This window comes from Sceloporus occidentalis, unplaced genomic scaffold (genome assembly GCF_023333645.1).
Source record: "Sceloporus occidentalis isolate IW3139 unplaced genomic scaffold, rSceOcc1.0.p SCAF_2, whole genome shotgun sequence".
NCBI classification, from domain to species: domain Eukaryota; kingdom Metazoa; phylum Chordata; class Lepidosauria; order Squamata; family Phrynosomatidae; genus Sceloporus; species Sceloporus occidentalis.
Window position 1 is genome coordinate 2,957,317 of NW_028316982.1, and position 27,774 is coordinate 2,985,090.

Genomic DNA, 27,774 nt, shown 5'->3' on the forward strand with positions numbered 1-27,774 from the left:
AAAAAAGAGTAACTTCAAGCATGTACAGAAGATGTTCTCCTCCAGCACAGAGCAACCACATTCTGTTTCCAAAATCATGGAAATAAGGTTTGGGAGTCCCATGGTTTGCATTGTTGTTATAAGCCATCAAGTCAACTTCTGCTTATGGCATCCAACATCTGATCAACAACTACACTGCTCAGATCTTGCAAATTCAGTGAGGTGGCTTTTTGGTTGAGTCCATTTCCCTGTAGTGTTGTCTCCCTCTTTTCCTACTGCCTTCCACTTTACCAATAATCTTTTCGACTAAGACACATCATTTCATGCTATCTGTAAAGTATGGCAGCCTCACTTTAGTTAGGGTTGCCATAATGGAGGACCTCCAAACCGGCGATCGCCACGGTGCCAGGCTTCCTCCTCCTCCTCCCGGCCTGGGAGGGAGCCTAGGCCTGCTCCCAGGCCGGGAAGGGCGCTGGGAAGCTTGGCATCGCAGCGATCGCCACGGTGCCAGGCTTCCTCCTCCTCCTCCCGGCCTGGGAGGGAGCCTAGGCCGGCTCCCAGGCCTGGAAGGGCGTGGGGAAGCTTGGCATCGCGGCGATCGCCATGGTGCCAGGCTTCCTCCTCCTCCTCCCGGCCTGGGAGGGAGCCTAGGCCTGCTCCCAGGCCGGGAAGGGCGCGGGGAAGCTTGGCATCGCGGCGATCGCCACGGTGCCAGGCTTCCTCCTCCTCTTCCCGGCCTGGGAGGGAGCCTAGGCCGGCTCCCAGGCCGGGAAGGGCGCGGGGAAGCTTGGCATCGTGGCAATCGCCACGGTACCAGGCTTCCTCCTCCTCCTCCCGGCCTGGGAGAGAGCCTAGGCCTGCTCCCAGGCCGGGAAGGGCTCGGGGAAGCTTGGCATCGTGGCGATCGCCACGGTGCCAGGCTTCCTCCTCCTCCTCCCGGCCTGGGAGGGAGCCTAGGCCGGCTCCCAGGCCAGGAAGGAGGCAGGGGCCGCCCCTCATCGCGGCGATCGCCGCGAGGGGAAGCGTCCTCCTCCTCCTCCCGGTCTGGGAGGAAGCCTCGGCCGGCTCCCAGGCCGGGAAAGAGGCAGGGGCCGCTCCTCATCGCGGCGATCGCCGCGGTGGGAAGCGGCCTCCTCCTCCTCCCTCGCCTCGCGGAGGCCTTGGAGGACCCCGTGGCCGGAGCTCCGACCGCAGAGCCGCCTCCAAGGCCTCGCTGGGGCCCAGGAGGGAGCGTCTCCGCGGCTGGAGCTCCAACCGCGGAGAGCCCTCCCAGGCCTCAGCAAGGCCTTGGAGCCGCCGCGGGGCCTGAGGTGGCCGCAGTGGGCGGGGCCGTCCCGGTTTGGGTGCCAAACCGGACCGGGACCGGGACGGCACCGCCCAAACCGGGATTGTCCCGCCCCCCCGGCGGGATATGGCAACCCTAACTTTAGTCATCTTGGCTTCTAAGGAGAGTTCAGGCTTGATTTGCTCTCAGGCCCATTCATTAGTCTTTTTAGTGGACCATAGTATCGGTAGAACTTTCCTCCAGCATTACATTTCAAATGAGATTATTCTCTCCCCGTCAGCTTTCTTCACTGTCCAGATTTCGCAAGCATACATGGAACTCAGAAATGTGATGATGTGGATGATTCTGATTTTGGTATTTAAAGGTACGTCTTTACATTTGATGTTGTTGTTTCTTCAGAGGAGGTTTGCCAAGGCCATCCTCTGAGGCTCAGAGAAGGTGACTTGCCCAAGGTCTCCCAGTGGGTTTACATGGCCAAGCAGGGATTTGATTATTTCTGCAATGTGCATGCAGCCTAAGACTTAGAAAAGTAGCCATGGAACAACTGCATAAGACCCTCTTCTGTGAAGAGAGTGTGGCCAGTGTAGTGTAGTGGTCTGAGTGTTAGATTAGGACCTTGAAGACCAGGATTCCCAGCTAAGCCATGGAAACCCACTTGGGCAAGTCACACACTCTCAGCCTCACAGGATGGCAATGGCACCCCCCCCCCCCTCTGAACAAATCTTGCCAAAAACAAACAAACATGATAGGCTAACCCTCAGGTTGCCTTTGGAAGCAACTTGAAGGCACACACATTGAGCCATATGAAATGAATTTATATTGACATTAGCTGTTGTAGCTTTTCTTTAGCAATGTCCTACATTTCCCTTGAATGTCCTACATTTCACAGTGTCTTGTTCTCCTTTGCGGTGATGATGTCTGGTCTCCTTAACTTGTGCCACCCTTTCTGTTGTCTTCCATTTAACCTCTCTGGTGCTTTATGGGAGGAGGAGGAGGAGGAATAAATCCCTGCCTGGTAGCTATGCATTAGTATGTGCGGATTCGTATCGGTGCATTTGAGAGAAGGTGTAACATGTGCCCCGGCCTCCTGCTAAACCCCAGGAGAGAGCCATGTTTTATACACATCGATTGTACACTTAACCACAATTTGCATTTTCATCCCTCATCTTTTTCTCTCTTCCAAGCAAGCAAGGAAAGGCGCACTGGTCACCCTGCTACCCCGCAGAGGGTAGTGGAATCTCCTTCCTTGGAGGTCTTCAAGCAGAGGCTGGATGGCCATCTGTCGGGGATGCTTTGATTGTGATTTCCTGTATGGCAGGAGGTTGGACTGGATGGCCCTTGTGGTCTCTTCCAACTCTACGATTCTATGATTCTATGATTCTATGCTACTCCTTTCGTCATTTTCCCCCAGTTGTGTCTTTGGGTTTTTTTGTGGCTTCAGTTACCCTTTATTTGCATCCTTGCTGTTTGTGAATTTGGTGATGCACCAACAGTGTAGAAAACAGCAAAGGAACTGGTGGAGAGATTAGCATTCTAGAACCTCTTCCTAAGCAATATAGATAAGACAGCGGGTTAGATGAGAACAATTTAATTAAGTTGTATAAAGAAAGCCCTTCGCTGGTGCCTGCCAAGCTGATAGTTTACATCCCTGCCTCTGAATGGGGGCATGGCTTGAATGGGCACATGGCAGGCACTCTACAGTAAATCCTAAGGCCTTGAATAATAATAATAATAATAATAATAATAATAATAATAATAACAACAACAACAACAACTATTATTATTATTTATCTCCTCCCCACGGTTTGAGGAGGGGAAGAACAACAATTAACAAACAAGCAGCATCAGTATCTCGACCCATAGCAACCCTGTGGATGAGACGTCTCCAAGACTCCCTGTCTTCCACTGCTCTGTTTAGGTCCTGCAAATTCATACCCATGACCTCCATAATAGACTCCATCCATCTAGCATGTGGCCTTCCTCTCTTACTACTTCCCGCTGTCTTTCCTAGCATTATTGACTTTTTCAATGAGTCGTGCCCTCTCATGATGTGTCCGAAGTACGGCAGTCTCAGTTTTAACTTGACTTCAGGAGTATCTGACCTGATCTGCTCTAGGACCCATTTGTTTGCCTTTATGCCTAATCTTCAGCACTCTTCTCCAGCACCACATCTTGAATGAATTGATTTTCTTCCCATGCTCATTCTTAACTGTCCTGCTCTCACAACCGTACATGGTAATAGAGAAAACAATTGGTTTGTACAATTCCAGCTTCCATGCCCAGCTGTATATCTTTGCATTTTAGGATCTTTTCTAATTCTTTCATAGCTGCCTTCCCCATTCCTAATCATCTTCTGATTTCTTGACTGCAGTCTCCATTCTGATCAATGTTTGATCCAAGGTAGAGGAACTCTTTTACTATTTCTATATCCTCATTGTCTAGGTTGAATATGCGTAGATATTCTGCGGTCATTATTTTTGTTTTCTTTATGTTCAGCAATAAGCTTGCCTTTGCACTTTCTTCTTTGATCTTCCTTAGTAGTTGTTCCAGGTCTGGGAGGTTTTCTGCTAGTATTATGGTGTCATCAGCATATCTCAGATTGTTGATATTCTTCCTCTTATTATACTCCTCCTTCTTCTGTGTCCAAGCCTCTTTCCTTAGAATATGTTCTGCATATAACTTGAACAAATAGATTGATAAGATGCAGCCTTGCCTGACCCCTTTGCCAATTGGGAACCATTCTGTTTCTCCGTCTTCTGTCCAGACAGTCGCCTGTTGTCCTGAGTACAGATTCCTCTTCAGGAATATCAGATGTCTTGGCACTCCAATGTCTTTAAGGGCGTTCCATAGTCTTTCATGATCTATGCAGTCAAAGGCTTTGCTATGGTCTATAAACCACACTCTGATCTTCTTTTGGAATTCTTTGGTGTGCTCCATTAGCCCTCGTATGTTTGCAATGTGGTCCTTAGTACCGCTTCCTTTTCTGAACAAGATGTAGACATATTTTTTAAAATCCACATTTAAAATTCATTGTTCAAAACCCACAATTTAAGCATCATCTGGATAAGCCTGCCAGAAGAGGCATGTGTTTAATGCTCTTTTAAATTTGGACAGTGTTGAAGGGCTCTTTAGCTTGTTCTTTCTTCTCTACCTTCCTCCCTTTTGGTTTTGAAATTAAAAACCAAACAGGGCATTTCAAAATAATCCATGTGGCCAGAATGAAGAATGCCAACTGCAAATGTCCTTTGAGAGATGTGAGGTCCTTTGTCAATTGAATAACTTTGGGGATTTGGGCTTCAAAAAACCCCAAACACACTTCACTTAAAAAAAAATACAGTTTGTATCAGGTTGGCCAGATATCCTCCTTTTTCAGGACATGTCCTACATTTCAGCCTTCTATCCAGGAGGAATTTCAAATTGTCCTCCATTTTGAGCATGGCTAGGAAAGCATGTATTTAGATTTATATGAGTGTTTTTTAGCTTTTATTTGGTAATGTCCTACATTTTGCTTGAATGTCCTGCATTTTGCAGTGTCTTGTCCTCATTTGCAGTTATGACATCTGGTCATTCTGGCTTGTCTTTTTTCATTCTTGGAATTTACCTCTGTGCTTGGAAAGTTACCTTTTTGAACAACAACTCCCAGAATCCCCCAGCCAGCAGGAACTGGGTGGTGCTAGCCAAAAAAGAACATTTCCAAGCTCTGGGCAGCATCATTTTATGCTTCCAACATCCTTGAGTGGGAGTTTGAAAGACGGTAAAATGCTCAGTACACCTCATGGCTGAGTAAAGATTTGACCTGGGGCCTCTCCATCCCATCAGTCTTAATTAATACGTAAGTTGCTGATCAATAGAAATCTGGAACGTCTTTAGTGCTGTTACATGAATGAGGCTTATTCAGACCTCAGCAGCGAAGGATGGAGCATTGTATTAAAGCGTTTGTGTATTTTAAAATATAAACGGCACAGAATCTCACACATAAATGTCACAACTGGGGTGGGAGTTGTTTGACCTCTGATTTGAAAATGTATTATAGCAGATGGCCTGCCCAAAATAGGACAGGTATCTAAATCAGATGGGCAGCTGCGGCTGGACCGGGGGGGGGGGGGGGGGGGCATTTCTGAGTTTCTGATTCTGTGTCCTAGAAAAGTTTTTTAAAAAATTAAATTGTTTTATTGTAATTCTAGCAGTTGCTGCGGCTCAGTCTGGTTACATGGAAAAGAAAGAAAAGAGAACGCCCACGTTTCCCCAATGTCACCCTATGGGCAAGCATTCCCCAATGTTTCCCTATGGGCAAGCATTCCCGGAAACATTGAAACGGAATCGTAAAATTGGAAATTTGGAAATCGTAAATGGATTGTAAATCAACCAGCGTTTGAGTCCCTGCTTGGCCATGCAAGTCCATTGGGTGACCTTGGGCAAGTCACATTCTCTCAGCCTCAAGGGAAGGGAATGGGAAACCCTCTCTGAAGGAACTTGCCAAACTTGCTTACCATTTTCTAGCCCACATTTTACTAGTTTGGTTGCCAGAATATCATGGGGGACCTTGTCAAAAGCCTTATTGAAAAGAAGATATGTTACATCCACAGCATCCTATAACAATAGCGTGACAGGTAGAAACTCACCAAATGCAGCATTCATTTTTATCTTGAAGGGAATCTTAAATTTTCTTCTGAATTTCTGAATGTAATTCCATGTAGCTCTGTGTGTGTTTGTGAGAGAAAGAGAGAGAGAAAGGACAAGCATTTTCATGCAGAAGCATAGATCTGTACCACATTGGCATGCATCTGCTTTGAAATGCATGAAGCAGTCTTAGAAAAAGCAATCCTAGGACTCTTTATCTACTCCATTGTTTTGTGGTTGGAAATGAGTGCATTGCACTCCCTTAATGGCTCCTTTGGGGCAACAGTAATAGTATTCCATCTCCATTGTCTTTAAACGTTGTTAACCAGCTGTGAGCCTTGTGGGACAACACACAGGTTAAAACACACAGTCAGGATGGTTTCCTGTAATCTTAGCTGAACTGCTATCTTGATTTTATTTCATTTTATTTAGCCTGCCTTTCCTTCCAATGTGAGACCAAGCCCCAAGACCTCTTGATGCCATTAGTGTGGAGTGCCAGTTGAGGGAGAGTTTTGCAGCTCCCTTGACAGAACTGCAAAGGTCTACCTGGATCAGCCTCTCTTGATGCACCACTTGTGTTCCTTCCTGCAGGCCCACCTTCAAGTATTTCACATGGCACACCTGTGTGCTAGGCATCGCGGGATGCGTCATCATGGTCTTCCTCATCAGCCCAATCTATGCTTCAGCCAGTGTGGTCTTCATGGTGATCCTCCTTGTGGCCCTCCATTACCTGTCGCCCAGCAGTAGCTGGGGCTACATCAGCCAGGCTCTCATCTTCCACCAGGTAAGCACTTAGCAATAGCATGTTACGTTTCTGTACCGCTTCATAGTGAACTCATCACTCTCTAAGCAGCTTACAATCTGTAAGCCAGTTGCCGCTAACAAGCTGGGTACTCATTTTACTGACCTACGAAAGGATGAAAGGCTGAGTCAACCTGGAGCCCTGCAGGTTCAAACTCACAAAGTTGTGGCTGATGTACTGGCATTGAACCACTGCACCACCTCAAAGGTTTGAGGACCAGGCCAAACTGCCACCCCAAAATAGATTCACATGTGATCAAACTGAGACAGTGGCCCAGCGTGGGCTTTACTGAGGATTAAGGGATGCAGCAGGTGTTTTGCGGCAAGGGAAGGCATTTAGAGGCCTTTTCGCAGACAGGTAAATGAGATCCCTTTCCAGCTGGTGAGGTTCCATCCAAAGCTCCATCAGATTCATCCCACAGGCTAGCACTTTTTCTAGCCTGGAACAGTGTATCTGTGTCCATTGGAGCAGGGGTAAATATGGCCTGTGGATTATATGTGGGCCCTAGCCATATTTTTGCAACACTACTTTCTGAGACACCCCAAGCCTTCCCCCACTGATACATTTTTCAGGTTATTTTTAGCCTGAAAATCACCCCAAATGCATTAAAACTCACCCACAAATACATTATATACTATAATTTTGTGGATTCATCCTGTAGATTCATGCAGGAATTGATTTGCAGATAGCAACAGCAAGTACATTCCTTGCACTAAGCTAAGCATTCTTTAAGTGGTTTTACTGTGCCACCAGGGCTCCCTACAATTGACTCAAGTGTTTGAGGGTGATGGACTCTCCTGTTTTAGAGATCCATAATCAGGTGTTGGATGACCATCTTTTCTCCTCGGTTTTTCCACCAGCATCTTTTTTCCCCTCCTAGAATGGCAAGATAGACATTTAGTATATTCATGCATGACAAGGGGTTGGACTAGGTGGCCCCTGAGGTCCGCATGCGGAAATTAGTCCACATGTTTGTAGAATCATAGGCCCGTTACAAACCCCCCTAACCCTAGTGCACGCTCTGCACGCACAAAATGGCAGCGGCCGTTCCACATGGCCGCCGCCATGAGGATGTCATGACCGCGCCGCCTCTATATGGGGCGGCGCAGAAGTGACGTCCTTGCTCCGCGCCAGGGCACCTAGTGTGCCCTTAGCGCAGAGCAGGAAGGAGCTCCATTTCGGAGCTCCTTCCTGGTTTGGTCCGCTGGGCGCAGCCTTCACACGGCTGCACTCAGCGTACCAAAGGAGAAAGGGGCCAAGCGGCCCCTTTTTCCTCCTCCCCGCCGCCGCAGGGTGTCCTTGGGGCTTGAAGCCCCAGGGACACCCCTTTTCAGGCTGCGGGGAAGCGGTGTTTTGCCGCTTCCCTGCAGCCTGAAAAGCGGCGGATCGGGGCCTCAGCGGCTGCCGTTCTAGACACTGAGGCCCCGATACACCGGGGAAAGGGGCGGGTACAGCCCGCCCCAAATGGGCCATAGAATCCTGTAACCCGCCATAGAATCCTAGAGTTGGAAGAGACCGCAAGGGCCATCCAGTCCAACCCCAGTCTGCCATGCAGGAACTCTCAATCAAAGCATCCCCATTGACAGATGGCCATCCAGCCTCTGTTTAAAAACCTCTAAAGAGGGGGACTCCACCACTGTCCAAGGGAGCATCTTCCACTTCCACTCTCACTGTCAAAAAGTTCCTCTTAATGTTGAGCTGGAATCTCTTTTCCTGGAGTTTGCATCCATTGCTCTGGGTCTTAGTCTCTGGAGCAGCAGAAAATAAGCTTGCTCCCTCCTCAATATGACATCCCTTCAAATATTTAAACAGGGCTATCATATCACCTCTAAATCTTCTCTTCTCCTGGCTAAACATCCCTAGCTCCCTAAGTCCTTCCTCATAGTGCTTCATGGTTTCCAGGCCCATCACGATTTTAGTCGCCCTCCTTTGGACACAAGGCTCCAGTTTCTCAATGTCCTTTTTGAATTGTGGTGCCCAGAACTGGACACAGTATTCCAGGTGAAGCCTGATCAAGGCAAAATAGAGTGGCACTATTACTGCTCTTGATCTAGAGACACTATTCTTTTATTGATGCAGCCTAAAATCGCATTGGCCCTTTTATCTGCTGCATTACACTGTTGACTCATGTTCAACTTGTGGTCTACTTGGACTCCTAGATCCCTTTCACACATATAAATCTCATTCAGCCAGGTGTCCCCCATCCTATATCTGTGCATTTCATTTTTCCGCCCTAAGTGCAATACCTTACAATTCTCCCTGTTGAAGTGTTAGAAAATTTGCTTTGGGTGATGTCTCTTGCCCTGTGGCTCCGAACTGTTACCAACTGGATGCAGATGCAGTCTCTTCTGGAACTCAGGATCAAAGCAAACTCCAACACAGGCTTTTCTGCTTCCTGGAACAATGCCTAGTAAAAGAGCTGCTTAATTAAAGAAACAAAGGCCTGTTACAGACTGCCAAAATAAAGCTGTTTCGGGTCTCTTTGGAGGTATGCTATTTAAATGATGCATGGGTCCTAAGAGTCCGGAGGTCACGCCAAAGCCACACTCCATTCCTAAGCACTGGAGTGCAGCTTTGGTGCAGCTTCCGGATTCTTAGGATGCATGCATCATTTAAACAGCATACCTCCAAAGAGACCTGAAGCAGCTTTATTTTGGCAGTCTGTAACAGGCCAAACTATCCCAGTATTCACTCAATGAGGGCTTTTATTTGTCTTTGTTGCTATTTACACAAGCTAATAAGCTACAGCTGTACAACACATCTTCACTCTTAGAGTCCATTCTCACAGAAAACACTAGAACATAAGATCAACTTTCCCATGATGTAACACCTTAGTCCAGCCTCTTTCCCACAAGTTGCCATGCGACATAGGAACCAGTCACAGTACAAACAGAAAAACATGTCTTGCTTACATTTTCTCTTGTTCCGTCGTCCTTGAACACTTTGTTTTCCGGCCTAGACTTTCTAGCCTTCAGTCTGTAACCAATTTTACACTGTAGCAACTATTGTCACATCTGAACATTTTCAATACAGATATACAATAACATGAAGTTCATTTTGTTAGCTTTGGCCCAGCTTTCTAGTCTATTCAGGTCATTTGGAATCTTGATCCTGGCCTCTGAGGTATTAGCTATTCCTCCTAATTTGGTGTCATCTGCAAATTTGATACGTATGCTCCCAATTCTGTCCTCCAAGTCATTGATAAAGATGTTGAATAGCCCTGGGCCCAGGACAGAGCCCTGTGGGACCCCTCTGGTCACTTCTCTCCAGGATGAAAAGGAGCCATTGCTGAGCACCCTTTGGGTTCGGCCGGTCAACCAATTACAAATCCATGTAACAATTCCAATTCTCTGATCCTAGGACAGGCAAAAGAATATATTTTTCCACAAAATGTATAGCCAATTTGTAGAATTTGCTATCTCAGGATATAACAATGGCCACTAACATGGGCAGCTTTAAAGGAGAAGTTAGAGAAAGTTATGAAGGATGAGAGGTTGACGGCAGCTACTAATCAGAATGGCTGTATATCAGCTGTAGTGTCAAAGGCTATGTGCCCCTGAATACCATTTGCTGGGAAACTTGAGCTGGAAAATACTATAGCAAACATGTTTTCCATCCTTGGCTTCCAACAATCATCTCCTTTTTGGCAGATAGACAGAGTGGATATTAAATAATCCCTTGTCATCATTATCACTTGTTTGGCTGAGGTATCAGACAGACTACTGGGCAGCGTAGGTCTGTGGTCCAATCCAGCAGGACTCTCCTTAGGTTCTCTTAAACTTTGGAGTCATATTTAAGGACATACAGGTGCTTTGGAGGATCAGACTGAGATCTACCTAAGCCAATGTTTTGGGTTTTCCCCAAAGGCTACAACAGAAGCAAATACATGTGTGCACAGGTTCAGACACAGGCACTGAATGACTGACTAACTGAGAGCTTGAGTTCACCACCGAAAGGGATTCATCCCATTCAGACCTTGGCTGAAATGTGGAGGAAGAAGACATTCCCTTGCAGCATGTTCTTATGGAGAGGAAAGTAGAAACAGGGCATGCAAGCCAGACTCTTCTGAGAATTAGGTTCCAATTCCTCTTTTGCAAAAGATCGAACAGGGAGTGGGAGGATGGTAATCTTGATTTCAGATTTACCTGAAATAACAGCTAACAACAGCGTTTTGAACTTGGCTTCCACATCCTTTGCTTGTGGGCCATGCCCCTTTACATGTCCCTTTAACAAATGACTTGTCCTTCCAGCTGGCACTGTAAATGCTGGCATTTCCTAGGATTCATTCCCAGCCCCAGTGCATTGGGCCCCTTGCCCATCCCCGGCCTTTTTAATTTGTCTCATAAAAGTGACACTTAAAAGAAAGACACCTCCCATTAACACGTAATGGTATGTTTTCATTACCCAGCTGCTGTTGCATTGGCCTGAACACCAAAACATGAGCCCTCAGCCATTTCATAGTCAGTGTAGGTTCAGGGCTTAGTTGGCATGTCACTTGCAATTCTGGGCAGCTGCTTCATGTGTACTTTGGCCTCTGCTGTATGAGAAGCTCACATGAGATGCATTCTGATCCTTCTGGTAGGTGATATCTATAAAAATATGAGTTCATAGCCCCAGTGCAATTAAACCAATGTCCACACAGGAGATAATTTTATTTGCTGCAGCGGATGGGTATTAGTAGTCTCATGAACAAAAGACTTACGCAAACCATGCCCTATGAGGAACGGCTTAGGGAGCTGGGTATGTTTAGCCTGGAGGAGAGACTGTTAAGGGTTGATATGATAGCCCTGTATAAGTATTAGAAGGGGTGTCATATTGAGAATGGAGCAAGCTTGTTTTCTGCTGCTCCATAGACTAGGACATGGAATAATGGATTCAAACTACAGGAAAAGAGATTCCACCTAAAGATTAGGAAGAACTTCTTGACAGTAAGAGCTATTCAAGAGTGGAAGATACTCCCTTGGAGAGTGTTGGAGTCTCCTTCTTTGGAGGTCTTTAAACAGAAGCTGGATGGCCATCTGTCGGTGATGCTTTGATCATGTGTTTCTGCATGATAGATTGGGGTTGGACTGGATGGCCCTTGAGGTCTCTTCCAACTCGATGATTCTGTGAAAGAAAGAAACAGACATTTGTGCATATATACTTTCACATATGATAATCACACAGCAGCCTATCTCTACATGGCCATAGTGTCACTAATTAGCAGGTCAATTTCTAGAGCATGTGTACTAATCAGGGCACATACTTCGTTGTTGTTCTTAATTGCTCTCTAGTCAATCTCAACCCATGGTGATCCTGTGGATATGACACATCATGAGAATGCAGGACTCACTGGTAAAAACAATAATGCTAGGAAAGGTAGAGGGAAACCAAATGAGAGGAAGGCCACATGCTAGAATGATGGACTCTATTAAGGAGGTCATGGGTATGAGTTTGCAGGAACTAAGCAGAGCAGTGGAGGACAGGGGGTCTTGGAGATGTCTTATCCACAGAGTAGCCATGTGTTGAGATCAACTCAAGGGCGGTTAACAACAAACATAATTAAAACACTCCTTCTCCCAATCATATAAAATGTGATCCAACCACATGTGATTTGCAGGGGTTTTGGCATTTTGTGCGTTGTGTGTCAAAATCTCCTCAGAAAAAGGCTTCGCAGTTTTTACCGGAGCATTGGTGGAAGTCCACAGAAATCCACATAATCACATGTGTGGCCATTCGTCTGGATTTGAAAGGATGCACATTTTTGGCAGAGGGAGGTTGATAGATGGAAATTTGTACAGGAAAGTAAAAGCAATTAACGATGGATGCAAATGTGCAAATATGCAAAGCAATTCACATAATAAACTTGCGTATAGATTAGCCCTTTATAGCATAAGAAAGAAAATTGGAGTATTTTTTTTTCATGGATGTTGGACGGGGGAACATGGTGGGTTATTTTCCACTTCCCCCCCAAAAATCAAGGCCTCGGTGGTTTCTGCAACCATCCATCTGGCTCAGGACATTTTTGGCAGATTGATGAGTAAAAGAAAGCCTAAAGCAGGGGGATAAAAGCATGCATGGTTAAACACCATTTAGGGATTCCCCCACCTCCTTTTCAAACCTTGCTTTGCTAGCCCTGCTGAGTGGGGGGTCTGTGTCTTTGGCCAGGAGCCAGCCACAAATCATATGCAGAAGGGGGGGAGGTTGGGGAGGGAGAGGAATGAGCGGTGCGTCTGGGGTAATAACATTTATTCAGCCGGGGTGACATTACCCTGACGCATGCTGATCAAATGCACTTGTCCCTGGCAGAGAAGACAAATGCCAGGAGCCAAGGATGTAAATGCATTATCTTGCCCTGAGCTCTGGTTTGTCCAACTGACATTTGTATACACACACACACATTTAGCAAGGATGAAAGTAGCTGCAGATTAGGACAAGTGGAGAAGGTAGCAGCCCATCTTTTGTTGTTGTTGTTACTTCATTGGCCGAAAGACAATTTCAATTAGAAATTGGTCCGCATGTTTGTAGAATCATAGAATCCTAGAGTTGGAAGAGACCCCAAGGGCCATCCAGTCCAACCCCATTCTGCCATGCAGGAACTCTCAATCAAAGCATCCCAAAAAGATGGCCATCCAGCCTCTGTTTAAAAACCTCTAAAGAGGGAGACTCCACCACTCTCTAAGGGAGCTTCCTCCACTATCTAACAGCTCTCACTTTCAGGAGGTTCCTCCTAATGTTGAGGTGGAATCGCTTTTCCTGTAGCTTGCATCCATTGCTCCATGTTCTACTTTCGGGAGCAGCAGAAAACAAGCTTGCTTCATCCTCAGTATGACACCCTTTAAATACTTACACAATACCATCATATCACCTCTTAGCCTTCTCTCCTCCAGGCTAAACATACCCAGCTCCCTAAGTCTCTCCTCATAGGGTTTCATGGTTTCCAGACCCTTCACCATTTTAGTCGCTCTCCTGTGGGCACTCTCCAACTTCTCCACATCCTTTTTGAATTGTGTTGCCCAGAACTAGACATAGTATTCCAGGTGAGGCCTGACCAAAGCAGAATAGAGTGATCTCCTTGATCTAGACACTATAATTTTAGAATCGCGTTGGTCTTGTTAGCTGCCGCATCACACTGTTGACTCATGTTCAACTTGTGGTCTACTAGGATTCCTACATCCCTTTCACACTATAAGTCTCTTTAAGCCAGGTGTCCCTCATCCTATATCAAAATACAAATTCCTTTGAAATGGAAGAAGGGGGTGTGCTCTTTCTTACACTTCCAAAGGGCAGGTGCAGGCTTCATGAGATTAATTTTCAAGACGATAATTGTGGTGTAGTGGTTTGAATGTTGGACTACAACTCTGGAGACCAGTGTTCAATTCCTTGCTTGGCCATGAAAGCCACTGGGTGAACTTGGCTAAGAGCCTTATCACACAGAGGTTTTTGCAGCTCCGATCCAACGTGACTGTGGGTCCATCGATGCGAATTCATGTTATAATATGATGTGTTATCACATGCGATTCCTTTCTATGGGCGCTCCTTCCGTGGCGCTTCCGCAGTGAATCCAAAGTGACTCCTCATTTTGATGAATTTGGAAAAAAAGTGAATTCACAGAATTCGCTTCCAAGCTCACTTCGATTTCTTTCCGAATTGGTCTGGTGTGGAATACAACTTTGCTTCTTCTGCTCTGGTACACCTCCGCAAACCCCCCAGTTGCAAATTTCCCATGATGCGGCGCTGCAATTTTCCCCCATTTCCTTTCAGTGGTCCTTTCACTTTCAGGGCAACTTTCAGGGCAGTTGGTTTTTTTGGAATATATACATGTGTGTATGTGCGTGAATGTGAATATACAGACATATATGTCTGTCTGTCTGTCTGTCTGTCTGTCTGTCTGTGTATTGAAATTGCTGAAATGGAAGGGAAAATAAAAAAGGGGGATGAAGAAGACACAGAAATATTCATGAGGCAAATATTCATGCAATCACACAATTATGCAAAACAGGGAACAAGAACTTACACCCCGTACAAGGTCATGATGCGTTCAGACCCCCACTGAGCATGCGCAAGGGTGCCGATTCAAATCGTTGAATCCCACCGGTGTGGTAATACAATTTGCACTCACTTCACTTTGCATCACGTGACTTGCCTTGGATTCGATTCCCCCTCGATTCGGAAGGGCAACGGAAGGGCAGCCAGGTGTGATAAAACACTCACGTTACAACATGAATTCGCATAGCTGAACCAGGAGTCACCCTGGATCTGAGCTGCAAAAACCTCCGTGTGATAAACACCTAAATCTCATGCGCTCAGCCTCAGAGGAAGGCAATGGCAAACCTCCTCTGAACAAATCATACCCCCTTCCAAAAAGAGCATGATAGGTTCATCTTAAGTTGGAAATGACTTGAAGGCAAACCGCCACCACAACAAAGATTTCAGCTGCATATTGGGAGAAATTGTGCAATTGAAAACCAGAACCATTTGCCTCGGAATGTGCAAGGAAGGGCACATTCATGCAAAGACTATACAGCCACTTTTGGGGAGGTGCAATAACTCAGAATCTGTAAAAGTCCCTTTTCTTAGATTACAGCTCCCAGAACCTCTCAGACAGCATAGCCAATGGCTATATCTATTGAGGGACCCTGAGAGTTGTAGTCCAAAAAAGACAATGTTTCCAGGATCTGCTGCGGCTCTGGATTTTATACAAAGAGCCCGCTTCCAATTTAAGAGTTATAAAAACAAGAAAAGGCCCCTGTAAAATTAGAACAGAATCCCATCTATTTCACCATCTCAATTCCCACATTACAAGGTTCGGGGGAAAACAGGTTAAAGGAAGAACAGATGTTTTTGCATTACCGTTTTAATGGGAAAAAATGGAATCCTGCTTATTATATTGACACTCTGAAACATTGTTTTTTGTGTTATAAAGCTTGATCGAGCATGTTTTAATGCTTTCTAAAATTAACAATTCAAAGTTATTACACTTTAATAATATGATTTCCATCCTTCAGTAAAACTTTGGGAATTATATTGACAGGCTGACAGCCTATATATATATATATATATATATATATATATATATATATATGAGTATCAGACTACACCAATATAGGACTAAATCAGAGAACTAAGTAGCAAAATGCAGTTTCGATATTATGGCCACTAGCTTCAATAATATTGTTCTTTTTTTTAAAAAAGTGTCATTTTAAAGGGAGTTGTTTTGGTTATATTAACTGAAGGATTTGTTTCTGGATGAAATTTTTTGCACTATAAAATGAAGTGATTAAAAAGAAGCAACTGACACTAGATACTGGTCTAAACATAAACAGCTGCCAATAAACAGAGTTAAAATGTTTAAATTTGAACAGTCATTGCAGTCATTCCAGGGAAAATAATAATACAGTTGTCCCTCTGTATCTTTGGCTTCTGAATCCATGGATTCAACTATCTAGGGCTGGAAAAAATTAAAAAATAATATGTTATCCAAAATTAAAACAATTTGGCCATTTCTAAGTGGCACCATTTCATTATGCCACTGTGTATAATGGGAGTTGAGCATCCACAGATTTTGGTATCTATGGAGGATCCGGGGGGGGGGGGAACCCTGTGGATACCACTGTGATAAGCAAATTCTAAAAGTAATAAGGAATAATCAAATTTTAAAAAAAGAAATGATGGGTTTACACCAGCCAACCACCCCACATTGATCTCCAGAAGTCCCAGAGGCAGAATGCAAAGGGAGTAGCTTTCTCTGTGCCATTGATTGCATTATCTTTAGGAAGTCAGAACTGCCATGGTCACCTTCACTATCACATGTACTATGCCATCTCTCAGGGGTGCTTTTATTGTGTATTTCTGCATGGCAGAATTGGGTTGGACTGGATGCCCCTTGTGGTCTCTTCCAGCTTCATGATTGTATGGTTTTAAGAGTGGGTCTTCTTCATGTCCTTCAATGCTACACTTTTGCTTCTCTCATTCCCAGGTCCGCAAGTATCTGCTGATGCTGGACATCCGCAAGGAGCACGTCAAGTTTTGGCGTCCCCAAGTGCTGTTGATGGTGCGGAATCCCCGGACATCCTTGCAGCTCATCAGCTTCATCAATGACCTGAAGAAGAGTGGGTTGTATATCCTTGGCCACGTGGAGCTGGACTGCTTAGGTAAGGGAGCAGGCAGAGTCCGAGGGTGAAACTGGTGAGGCAGCTGAAGAGGCAGGAGGATGCCTGGAAAGGAGAGCAGCAGCCAGTCACATCTGAAGCCACTTCCTCTTCTCCAGGGCAGGTTCATAACAGGAAAAGCCAGGGGTCTGCCAGGACCTTGGTTTATTTGGGATAAGCCAGTGTGCGGCATTGACTCTTTGGCATTTCCCTCTTAAAGGAGCACCAAGAGAGTAAAGGGGTTCAGCGGTTCTTTTAGGTCCTCTGAGGATGGACTAAGCTCTTGACTTTCATTGCTCTGCTCAGACAAGGGGATGGTTCCTTTTTTTTGAGAAGAGTTAAAATTGTATCTTAACTCTTGCCTTTTCCTCCTTTTTTAACATGTGATGTTTTCTTAGCCCCATCCGCACCTGCTTGCATCTCACCCAGACACCAACACCGTTTACTATACAAATGGCACAGACACCATTTGTCATAGTTCCTTCCTCGTCCATCAGTTCCGGGGTGAACACAAACAGTTCTGTCTGCCGGAATTTTGTACAATTTTTGGCACTGTTTTCTATTGCTTCATCCTTTGCTATGTTCTCCTAGGTTTCACTCTCAGTTTATCCATGGGTCATATCAAAATCCATAATGTTGTTCCCCAAACCTGCCCTCAACTTATAGAATCATAAGAGTTGGAAAAGACCACAAGGGCCAGCCATTCAACTCCATTCTGCCATGCAGGAGCTCATAATCAAAGCATCCCTGACAGATGCCCATCCAGCCTCTGTTTAAAGACCTCCAAGGAAGGAGATTCCACTACACTCCGAGGAAGGAGTGTCTTCCACTGTCGAACGGCCCTCACTGTCAGGAAGTTCTTCCTAATGTTGAGCTGAAATCTCTTTTCCTGGAGCTTGCATCTATTGTTCTGGGTCCTGTTCTCTGGGGCAGCAGAAAACAAGCTTGCTCCATCTCCAGTATGACATGAAGTCAGCTTATACATAAGTATATATGGTAAATTCAACAATGTGAGAAAAATGAGATTCCACCTCAACATTAGAAGGAAGTTCCTAACAGTAAGAGCTGTTCGACAGTGGTAGACGCTCCCTTGGAGAATGGTGGAGTCTCCTTCTTTGGAGGTCTCTTAATGGAGGCTAGATGGCCATCTGTCGAGATGCTTTGATTGTGAGTTGCCGCATGGAAGGGGTTTGGACTGGATGGCCCTTGTGGTCTCTTCCAACTCTAGGATTCTATGATTCTAACCTAGCTCCTTTGGAGTCCAAACCAAACCCTGAACCAGATTTACTACCTCACTGACATGGGAGCACCTGGCTGTGCACCTAGGATACCATTGTGGTCTGTGCCCCATGTAATCTAAAAGGGGGCAGCACCATGCATACAACACACTTGAGAGAGAAATTCAAACCATCTCGATGAAATGCTTCTGCTGAGTTTTGGCACTGACCAGTGACTCCCAGCCTAGGCTTTTGCTTAACTGCATCCCTTAAATACCTGCTCCTTACAGCAATCACAAACTCACCCCCAGTGCAACACACAGATGCCATCTGAAAGCAGTGGCAGGCGCAGAGGGTTGTGCCTCCCTCCTTGCAGGCCCAGGTGCTCACTTTTGCCTAACTCCCTTCCCTTTGTGCAGCAAATTGATTTCTCATCTGCTTTTGTAAAGGCCACAAATAGGCCCCTCCCTGAGCCCTTCTGGTTTCCATGGTGACTAATGGAATATTTCCCCCCTCCCTGAAAAAAAGGGGGGGAGATATACAAGGAGAGGGATTGTTAATTTCATTTTGCAACCACACCAAAGGCTGAGAGAGAAAGAGAAAATGATAGATCAGATCCAAGGGATTGTCCATATCTCGGCAAGAACACATGGCAATCCAGAAGTAAGGTATCAACCCTTGGGAGAGAGGATTGAGGTCTTCACGTTGGAGCGGAAGTGGAGGGTGAACTTGGAATCAGTGGGGAGGAAGCCATGCTATGGATGGATTCAAAGGAAAACATAAGAAGAGTCTTGAGGCCAGATGAGACTAAGATCCATCTCATCCAGTGAGCTGTTCACACAGTAGCCAACAATGTGCCTCTTGGAAGCCCACCAGCAGAATCAACAGCACCCTTCATCTCATCTTCCTCAGAGATGTATTATATGTTGTTGTTGTTGTGTTGTTGTGTACTTTCAGGTTGTTTCCAGCTTATGGCCTCCCTAAGGCAAACCTATCACAGGGGTTTCTTGGCAAGATTTGTTCAGAGGAGGTTTGCCATTGCTTTCCTCTGAGGCTGAAAGAATGTGACTTGCCCAAAGTCATCCAGTGAGTTTCACGGCCAAGCTAGGAATCCCGCCCTGGTCTCCAGAGTCACACTCTAATGCTCAAACTAATACAGTCACCCCTCCGTTTTTGTGGGGAATCCGTTCCAGACACACACACACACACCCCGAAAACAAAATCCTCGATAGTCAAGCCCCATTGGCTTGAATGGCGGCATACACCCCATTTTGTCCCTCTCCGTTTGCCACCTGCAAACAGGCGAGGGATACGAATTCCAAGTCTGTGAAAATGGAGGGGCAACTGTACATCACACTGGCTCTATTATATATCAGAGGTTGTTTCTTCACCAAGTTTGGGGACCTCCATAGTGGAGAGAAGAATAGCAGTTCCTGTGTGTAGTAAAACACAAATCTATCATCATAGTTCTCTGAACTGGCTAATTAAATTAAAATTAAATTAGTGGATGACAAGTCCCACTATCCACCCAGCCAGAGTTCTAGGAACTGCAGTCCAAAGAAGTAACATTTCCAAGCTCTCCTTTTAGGGGACTCAGTTGTGAACAGCAGAGAAGTGAATGAAATCTCAAAGCAGCAGAATGGCCCCTAGTTTGCAACAGGGGTGGGGCAGACAGTATGTGGCACTCCAGATGTTGGACTGCAGTTCCCATCAACCTTAGCCAGCAGTGATGAAGATTAAGGGGAATTGCAGCATAACATCTGGCATGGGGCATATATTCCCCAATCCTGATTTACATCGGTGAAGCAGAAAATTATGTATTTAAATATTTTTATCCTTTCCTCTGTTGTGAAATATCAGGGTGGCATGCAATTAAAACAATGTAAGCAGTTTAAAGCCATTCCAGATAAAAACAACATAATCAATCAAATAGGATAACAGGATATTAAATAAATTGTCAGATTATAATAGCAGAAAAGGCTAAAACAGGGAAAGCACTGTACATGTACATTTTAGAAAGGAATAAGATTGAGCTTCAAAGGCTTTAATAAAAAGCCAGCTTTTAACTTGGCACCAGAAAGAAATGTATGATGGCACCAACCAGGACTCCAAAGGCAGGTCTTCCCATAAACAGGGTGCCATAGCAGAGTGGCCCTATCCCATGATGACCCAGTTTGGGATATTGTTCCCACTGGTGGGACAGGGAACGGGGGGCCCTTGCAGATCTAACCTCTCAGGCAGGAGAGCCTTCTGTGGTAGGCACCTGTTGGCTAATATATGTGATAACACCAATGTACCTGTTTCCTTGACCACCACCCCTACTCCATGGAAGAGAATTGCAACTGTACAGGTAATCCTGAAATACGACGGCAATTTTTTTTTTAGAACTGGCGTATTGTAGTGGTGTGACTGTGGGACTACAACTCTGGAGACAAGGGTTTGAATCCCCGCTCTGCCATGGAAGCCCACTGTGTGATCTTGGGCAAGTCTCACTCTCTCTGCCTCAGAGGAAAGGAAAGGCAAACCCCCTCTGAACAAATCTTGCCAAGAAAACCCTGTGACAGGTTCACCTTAGGGTTGCCATATGTCAGAAATGTCTTGAAGGCACACAGCAACAAAAATTCCTTCAAGTATTGAGATCTCAAGCTTTTCAGGGTTTTGAAGGACACCAACAACACATTGAATCCTCAGGGGTGTCATTAGGGGGTGCGAGGAGTGTGGATTGCACCAGATGACACCTCAGGGGGTTGATAACCTGGTGAGGGAGTCGCTTCTATCTGTCCCAAGACCCCCATGCCCACCTCCCTCCACCAGCCAGGGCACCTCTGCTATCCGTCGGCTGCAGCCACTAGTGAGGGGGCACTACTACTGCCCAACAGTTCCTTCCATGTCTGGTGAGAATTCTTCTGGCCAAGTGAGAAAAAAGCTGCTGGGCTCCTTTTCACCCAGCAGCATGGCAAACCTTAAAAAGAGTGCCAGACAATGGTAGGAACCCATCCTCACCAGCAGCTACTGGTGGGAAGGGACTGCTTTCTAGCCCTAGCAGAGTGGCTGGCCTCTGGCTTCACTCTTTTGCTCACCCAACAGCTCTGCCAGAACTGGAAAGGAGTGTGAGGTGGCGGTGGCAAGCCACTGCCTCCATTGCAGAGGTGGCTTGGTTGGCAGAGGAGGGTGGCTGGAGGGTGTGCCAGACAACCTGGGGATGACAGCCTGAATCATAGAATCATAAAGTTGTAAGAAACCTCAAGGACCATCCAATCGAAGCCCATTTTGCCATGCAGGAATACACAATGAAAGCACCACTGACCAATGGCCATCCAGCCTGTTTAAAAAACTAATAATTGTAAGCCACTGTGAGAGCCTTTAGGGTTGAAGGGCAGGGTATAAATACCGTAAATCAATAAATAATAAATGAAAACCTCCAACAAAAGAGACTCCAATACACTCTGAGGCTGCATCTTCCACTGTCGAACAGCTCTTACTGTCAGGAGGTTCTTCCTAATGTTGAAGTGGAATCTCTTCTCCTGTGGTTGCATCCGTTGTTCTGGCTCCTATTCTCTTGTTGCAGCAGAAAACGAGTTTGCTCCATCCTCAACATGGCATCTCTTCAAATTAAATATTTGAAGTCCCCTTTTAACCTTCTCTTCTCCAGGCTAAACATACTCACCTCCCTAGGTTGCTCTTCAGAGGCCTTCACAATTTTCAAACCATTCACCATTTTGGTTGCCCTCCTTTAGACACTTTGTCCCCATCATGTTTGAACTGTGGTGACCACAATTGGACACAATATGCCAGGTGATGTCTGACCAAAGCAGAATACAGTGGCACTATTACTTCCCTCGATCTAGACACTGTACTTCTTATTGATGCAGCCTAGAATCCCATTGCCTCTTTTAGCTGCTGCATCACACAGTTGATTCATGCTCCACTTGAATTTCTTTACTAGGGTGACACCAACCCTAGCTGGTGTTCTGAGACTAGAAGCAAGTTGGCAGCCAATGCAGCTCCTTTAAGCCTGGTGTTACATGTTGTCTGTGTGATATTCTGATCAGCAATCTTGCTGTTTCCATTTTGCCCTTCAAGAACAAACCCACATTGAGTGCATTACCATAATGGAGCAGAGGGATCCCACAACCCCATCTCTGTCCCCATCTATATCCCTGTACTGAGGCCTGTTTATCCAAGGTCTAGCCGAGGTCTTCTGCCTCCCTCTCCTTTGGGATGGAGACAGAAGGCAACAAAAGCAAGTGACCCACTCCTTCTCCTCACAGACTCCCTGCCTGCTGACCCTCTTGCGGACCAGTCAGACTCATGGCTGCAGCTTGTGGACAGACTGAACATCAAGGCTTTCGTCAACCTGACGCTCTCTGATTCAGTGAGGCATGGCACCCAGCAGTTGCTCTTCATCTCTGGCTTGGGTGAGTAGCTCTCCTGCATGGGCCATAGAGCTAGCCCAGGCCCATAACTCTGTACCTGATTTCCTTTGCTAGAATCTGCTCTATTGCAGGGGAAAGAAGAGAGACCATAGGTAGAGTTTGAGAGAGGGACTGATCACTCTATTTTTGATCTATGCTGGTTTAGCATCTCTTCATACCTAAGTTTATTATTCCATTTTATTTCCTTCTCAGCCAGGGATGGGAAAAAAACCAAATGATGATTCTTTGTGTACATGTTTTTCACAAAAAAAACCTTTTATGTACAAATATCCTAAAATTTAAGTATTTCAACCAAAAAGATACATTTTAATGTGAATTTTGGCATAGTTTGTAAGATAAAAACTACCATAAAATTCACAAGAGTCCAAAAAAGAAGTAATGATTGCTGACTAAATACCCAAAGTTAGCTGATCCTGTCTGATCTTGGACGCTAAATGGGGTCAGCCCTGGTTAGTCCTTGGATGGAAGACGGCCAAGGAATCCCAGGAGCTGTTGGCTATGTTTCAGAGGAAGGCACTAGACAAACCAACTCTGAGTATTCCTTGCCTAAAAAGCCCTGTGCAATTCATGGGGATGCCATAAGTCAACAGGTGACTTGAAGGCACCTGTGCTCCATATTTAATCAGTTTTGCAAGTTGGTTTTGCAAATCAGGCCAGTCTACTTTAAAATGCTCATTGGAAGACCTTCTCAAGCATCCCTAGATAAAGCACAAAAATTGGATGCAAAAGGTCCCTGGTTCCTTTCCCAGCAACTTCCAGTTTAAAATGAATATTGGGTAGCTGAGCTAAAAAGGAAGCCTTCTTGTTTGTGATCTGGATTGTGCTGAATGTGATCTTTTTGGACTACATTTCCCAGAATCCCCAGGTAGTACATGTTGACTGGGGAATTCTGGGACTTATAGTTCAATTTAGTGTTCCCAAGCCAGCTATTGAAGACATAAGTGCCTTGTTAGACTTGGAAATTTGGGGAGGTACATTTGATTGCTCTTTATCCCAGATTGTGATTCTAGAAATGTGAAGCCCCAGGGGAAGAAATCTGGAGAAACATTTGCTTTCTGTTTCTATCTGAAACTATTGTTATCCTGAAAAATTGATTATAGAATATTTTATTTCAGAATGATGATTGAAATATTTAAGACAAGGTCTTTGTATATATATCTACCCCATATTATTCTTAAAAACTATGTAGCAGGTAGGCTTTTATGTAAGACTATATATAGTATCACACCATTGATATTCCTGGTCTTCATTTCCTTTTCTCAGTTCTTTTAATGGAAATGAGTGCTTTATGTCTGCTTGGCGCTATGGAGGACTAGAGGAGGCGAAATAATTTCCTTTTCTTTATTAATATTGATGGTGTTTTGTCCCTGTTTTTAATTGGTTTCTCTGGCTGTTCCTCATAACCTGGCAAAACTATAGGGTTCTTTGGATTTCAAGTGTTTCTTGCAGCTGAAGAATTTGTAGCTCCATTTTAACAAAAATTAAAAATTTTAAAATGAAAAATCCAATATGTAATTATTATCTGAATAAAGCTCTACTTTTAATATATCAGTCGTGATAATTGTATGCCAAGCCAGTTACACATTATGCATTTTACCTTCCTGAAGTAACCAAGTGACTTTAAAACTGAAAGGGGTGCTAATACTGCAAATGTAGTTTTTAGATGTTTGGGTCTTCACCTTTCAGAAGCCAGTGACTAACATGGACCATGATGAACGAATAGATCAAAACCTCTGGAGGGCCAAAGATTCCCCACTACTAGTGTGTTGAACTGAGGGGACCATGGGTCTGACAATGACTAAAGCAACTTTCTGTGTTTCTAAGCGTATAATCCTAGCCAGTTTTTTCAGCTGCCATTTTAAGAGCAGCTGAACGCATCAGGTATAGTTATTGGAGACCTTTGTCCACCAGTCCCTTTCTAGCGGTTACATGAAGAGACCCATCCCTCACCCCGACTCAAGTTCTGACAGTCATATTTATTACCACTTGGCCAAGGTGACCACATGCCCCAACCACAAAGGAGGACCAGGGACCATAAATTGTAGAACATTCAAGAAAAATGTAAGACATTCTAAAATAAAAACTAAAAACATTGTGAAGTCGAAGGCTTTCATGGCCGGCATCCTTAGTTTTTTGTGGTTTTTTTGGGCTATGTGGCCATGTTCTAGAAGAGTTTATTCCTGATGTTTCGCCTCTTCTAGAACATGGCTACATAGCCCAAAAAACCCACAAAAAAGCTAAAAACATTCTTATAAATATAAATTCATGCTTCTTAGTCATGCTCAAAGTGGAGGACATTTTGAAATTCCTCCTGGACGGAAGGCTGAAATGTAGAACATAGAAAAGGAGGGCATCTGATCACCCTGGACTTAGCTCAACAGCTCTCTGTCATCTCTCTTGTAGGTGGCATGAGGCCGAACACCATTGCTCTGGGCTTCTATGATGACACAGCCTCACACGATGTCCTGTCCCAACACCCAGCCTTTACCGGTGAGGAGGCAGCCTGGCAGAATTTCCCCCCAGTGTGGGCTTCTGGAACCCAAAAGCGGCTCTCCTCCCAGGAGTATGTAGGCATTATTGCCGATGCCGTGAAGATGCTTCGCAATGTTTTGCTGGCGCGCTCCTTTGAGGAACTGACCCTGCCCCAGGCATCAGTATGGCGGGCCCAGCCGCTTATCGACGTCTGGCCCATCAACCTGCTGAGGCCGGACAGTGCCCACTATGTAGACACCTGCAGCCTCTTCCTGCTTCAAATGGCCTGTGTCCTGGCCATGACTCGGACTTGGCGCCGGGCCCGCTTGCGTTTGTTCCTGTGTGTGGAGAGCGGCACCCACTCTGGCGGCCAAGAGGACAAGCTGAGGCAGCTGTTGAAGGACTTGCGCATTCAGGCAGACATCCATACGGTTCTCTGGGACAACGTGGTTGCCCTCCACTGGCACAGTCGGCAACAGATTTCGGACGACCATGCCATCAACTTCCCTGGCAACGCTGCCTGCATTTCCAACGAGTACCTGAGTGCTGTCAATCAACTCATCCTGCAGCAGAGCTCTAGCCCCACCGTCCGTTTCCTCTACTTGCCCCGTCCCCCCGCCGATACCAGCCTCTACCTCAGGTACTTGGAGCAGCTTGAAGTCCTCACCCATGGACTGGGCCCCACATTGCTGGTGCATGGGGTCAGCGCCGTGACCAGCACTGAACTATAGGTCAGGGCCACCAACTCTGTGAGAGTAATTGGGATTCATGGTGGCTGGCTTGCCCTCGTGCCCACTGTGGGCAAGGGCTTGGTGAGTCACAGAACACCAGACCAACATGATGGATCATGGAACCAGGGCTAGATCAGCTGAAGACAGACTGTGTGCTTCACCTTTCGGTTTTGTCCAAGTAGATTGTGTCCATCTTCCCTTTTTCCTCATCAGGTGGGTCCCTCTAGACCTCCCAAGAATGGGAACTCTCTGAGACTGGCTTGGTGACCACCAAAGCCATCCTGGCTGAGACACAGACTGCCATCACCCTCTGTCTTCCCTTTGTATTGCCTTTTTGCACTCCAGCAAAACCTTTTACCTCAGGTATTTGGAGCAGGTCAAGGCCCTCATGCATTCCAGTAGACCTGGAGTATAGCAAAGCTAGAAGATGTCTCTCAACTTGGGTTCCTTAATAGCAAAGGAGCATTTTTGGTGTCAGTGGCCTTGGGGAACTCTGTGTCAGCCACCTTCCTTTTGACACTTGTAGAGATGGGAGCAAAATTAAAGATGGCACTGTGGGATCTCTGAGCAAGCTTTCTGTGCTGGCCCTGGCGTGTCAATAATATGGTGACATCCTTGACAAAGGGGAGGTGGGCATGTGTAATCTGCACAGCACAACATATGCAGTAATGCTGGTTTGGACCCACTAAGGGGCAACAAACCTTTGTTTAGAGCCCAAGTAGAAGCCAACCTTTCACCAAGAGAGGCTAGCAGCTCTGAAACCCATGGAGCAGCAAATCCACTCTTGGATTTTGTCTGAACTTCCATGGAGATGTTTTAGGTTCAGCATAGCTCCATAAAAATCTAGAGTAAAACCTAGAGCAGATTCATTGCTCCTCTAATCTCAGAGCAACCAGCTTCCTCTGCAGCTTTCACATGATTGTTCCTATGAAATGGGATCTTCTTTACACACTGCACATGATCACAATCACTTCCCCATCAGCTTTCCTCCTTACTCCTTCCAACCCTCTGCCACAGAGAGGGACCAATGAGGTATATGTGGTAAAAATGTTGTTTTCTGCTAAGTTCATTCTCACATGCAACAACGAACATGTTAAAAGTTTCCTCTTCATAGAGCAAGACTATGGCGCGGTACATACCACCAACAAGCAGCATACCGGCGCCGATTCTAGGGTTAGGGACCGTGCGGCAACCACACGGTCCCTAACCCTAGTACGTGTGGGTGGCATAACAATGGTGGCACCCTGTGTACACGGGAGACACCATTGTTATGTAAGGCAGCATCCACATCTTGCCACATGGTTTGATGGCTGTGGCTTCCTTCCAGAGGAAATTAGGCTGCCGGCAGGCCACCCTTTTCAGGCAGTCTGTCCCACGCCTATGAAAGGTATTTTACATTTTGTTTTGCATTCTTAGGCATCCCCCCCCCAAAAAAATTGTGCAAAAATCAATAGCATGAGGTTTTAGGCCAAAAGGTGGGGTGTTGTCCAACACACACACACACACACACACACACACACACACACACACACATTTATTGCTACAAAATGGGACTGTTTTGTGTATGGAAAAAATAGGTTCAGAAAAATTGTACAAGCCCCCTCCCCATTTTTATACAAATTGTTTGCTTGTTTGTTTGTTTAGCAAAAAGTGAAAATGCAAAAAAATTCTCATCATGGTGAGCCATTTTGTCGACTGATGTCTGAGTGGATCAAAAATACAGTTTCTAGTCAAGGATGAGAAAAATTGCAAGACTTTGTTCCAGTTCTAGTCTGAGAGTGAAGCCGATAAGAAGATTCCTAACAGCTAGTGGGAGCTGGTCACAGATAGCAACAGAAAAGGCCACCTGACATCAGGTCAAACTGTTAATTCCTTTGTCTGAGTACAGTCTACAACACAAAGGAGCCTTGCATTGGTTCCCCACCCTCGAACCTATGTGGGTCCCCTTTCTCCCCTCCGGTTGGAGATGCTGCTGCTGGCGCAATTGCGACTGAAATCTGGTGGCAACTGCAATGGCTCTGGGTTCAGTAGGGTGCCAGAACTTCCTGGCCGTATGAGACCAGAGATTGGAAAGGCAAACAACTGACTTGGAATATATCCAC

General features: G+C 45.7%; 1 protein-coding gene across 1 annotated transcript in view; it reads left to right on the top strand.

The window, feature by feature from the left end:
• LOC149317875 (solute carrier family 12 member 9-like) overlaps nucleotides 1-27,359 on the top strand; it is a 131,199-nt gene extending 103,840 nt beyond the window's left edge. Inside the window, exons 10-13 of the mRNA XM_089513250.1 lie at nucleotides 6,476-6,668; nucleotides 16,645-16,819; nucleotides 22,305-22,451; nucleotides 24,873-27,359. Of these exons, the coding sequence (XP_089369376.1) occupies nucleotides 6,476-6,668; nucleotides 16,645-16,819; nucleotides 22,305-22,451; nucleotides 24,873-25,672 (1,315 nt within the window). The 3' untranslated portion in view covers nucleotides 25,673-27,359. The remainder of the gene's footprint in view (nucleotides 1-6,475; nucleotides 6,669-16,644; nucleotides 16,820-22,304; nucleotides 22,452-24,872) is intronic.
• Nucleotides 27,360-27,774: the final 415 nt, after the last annotated feature.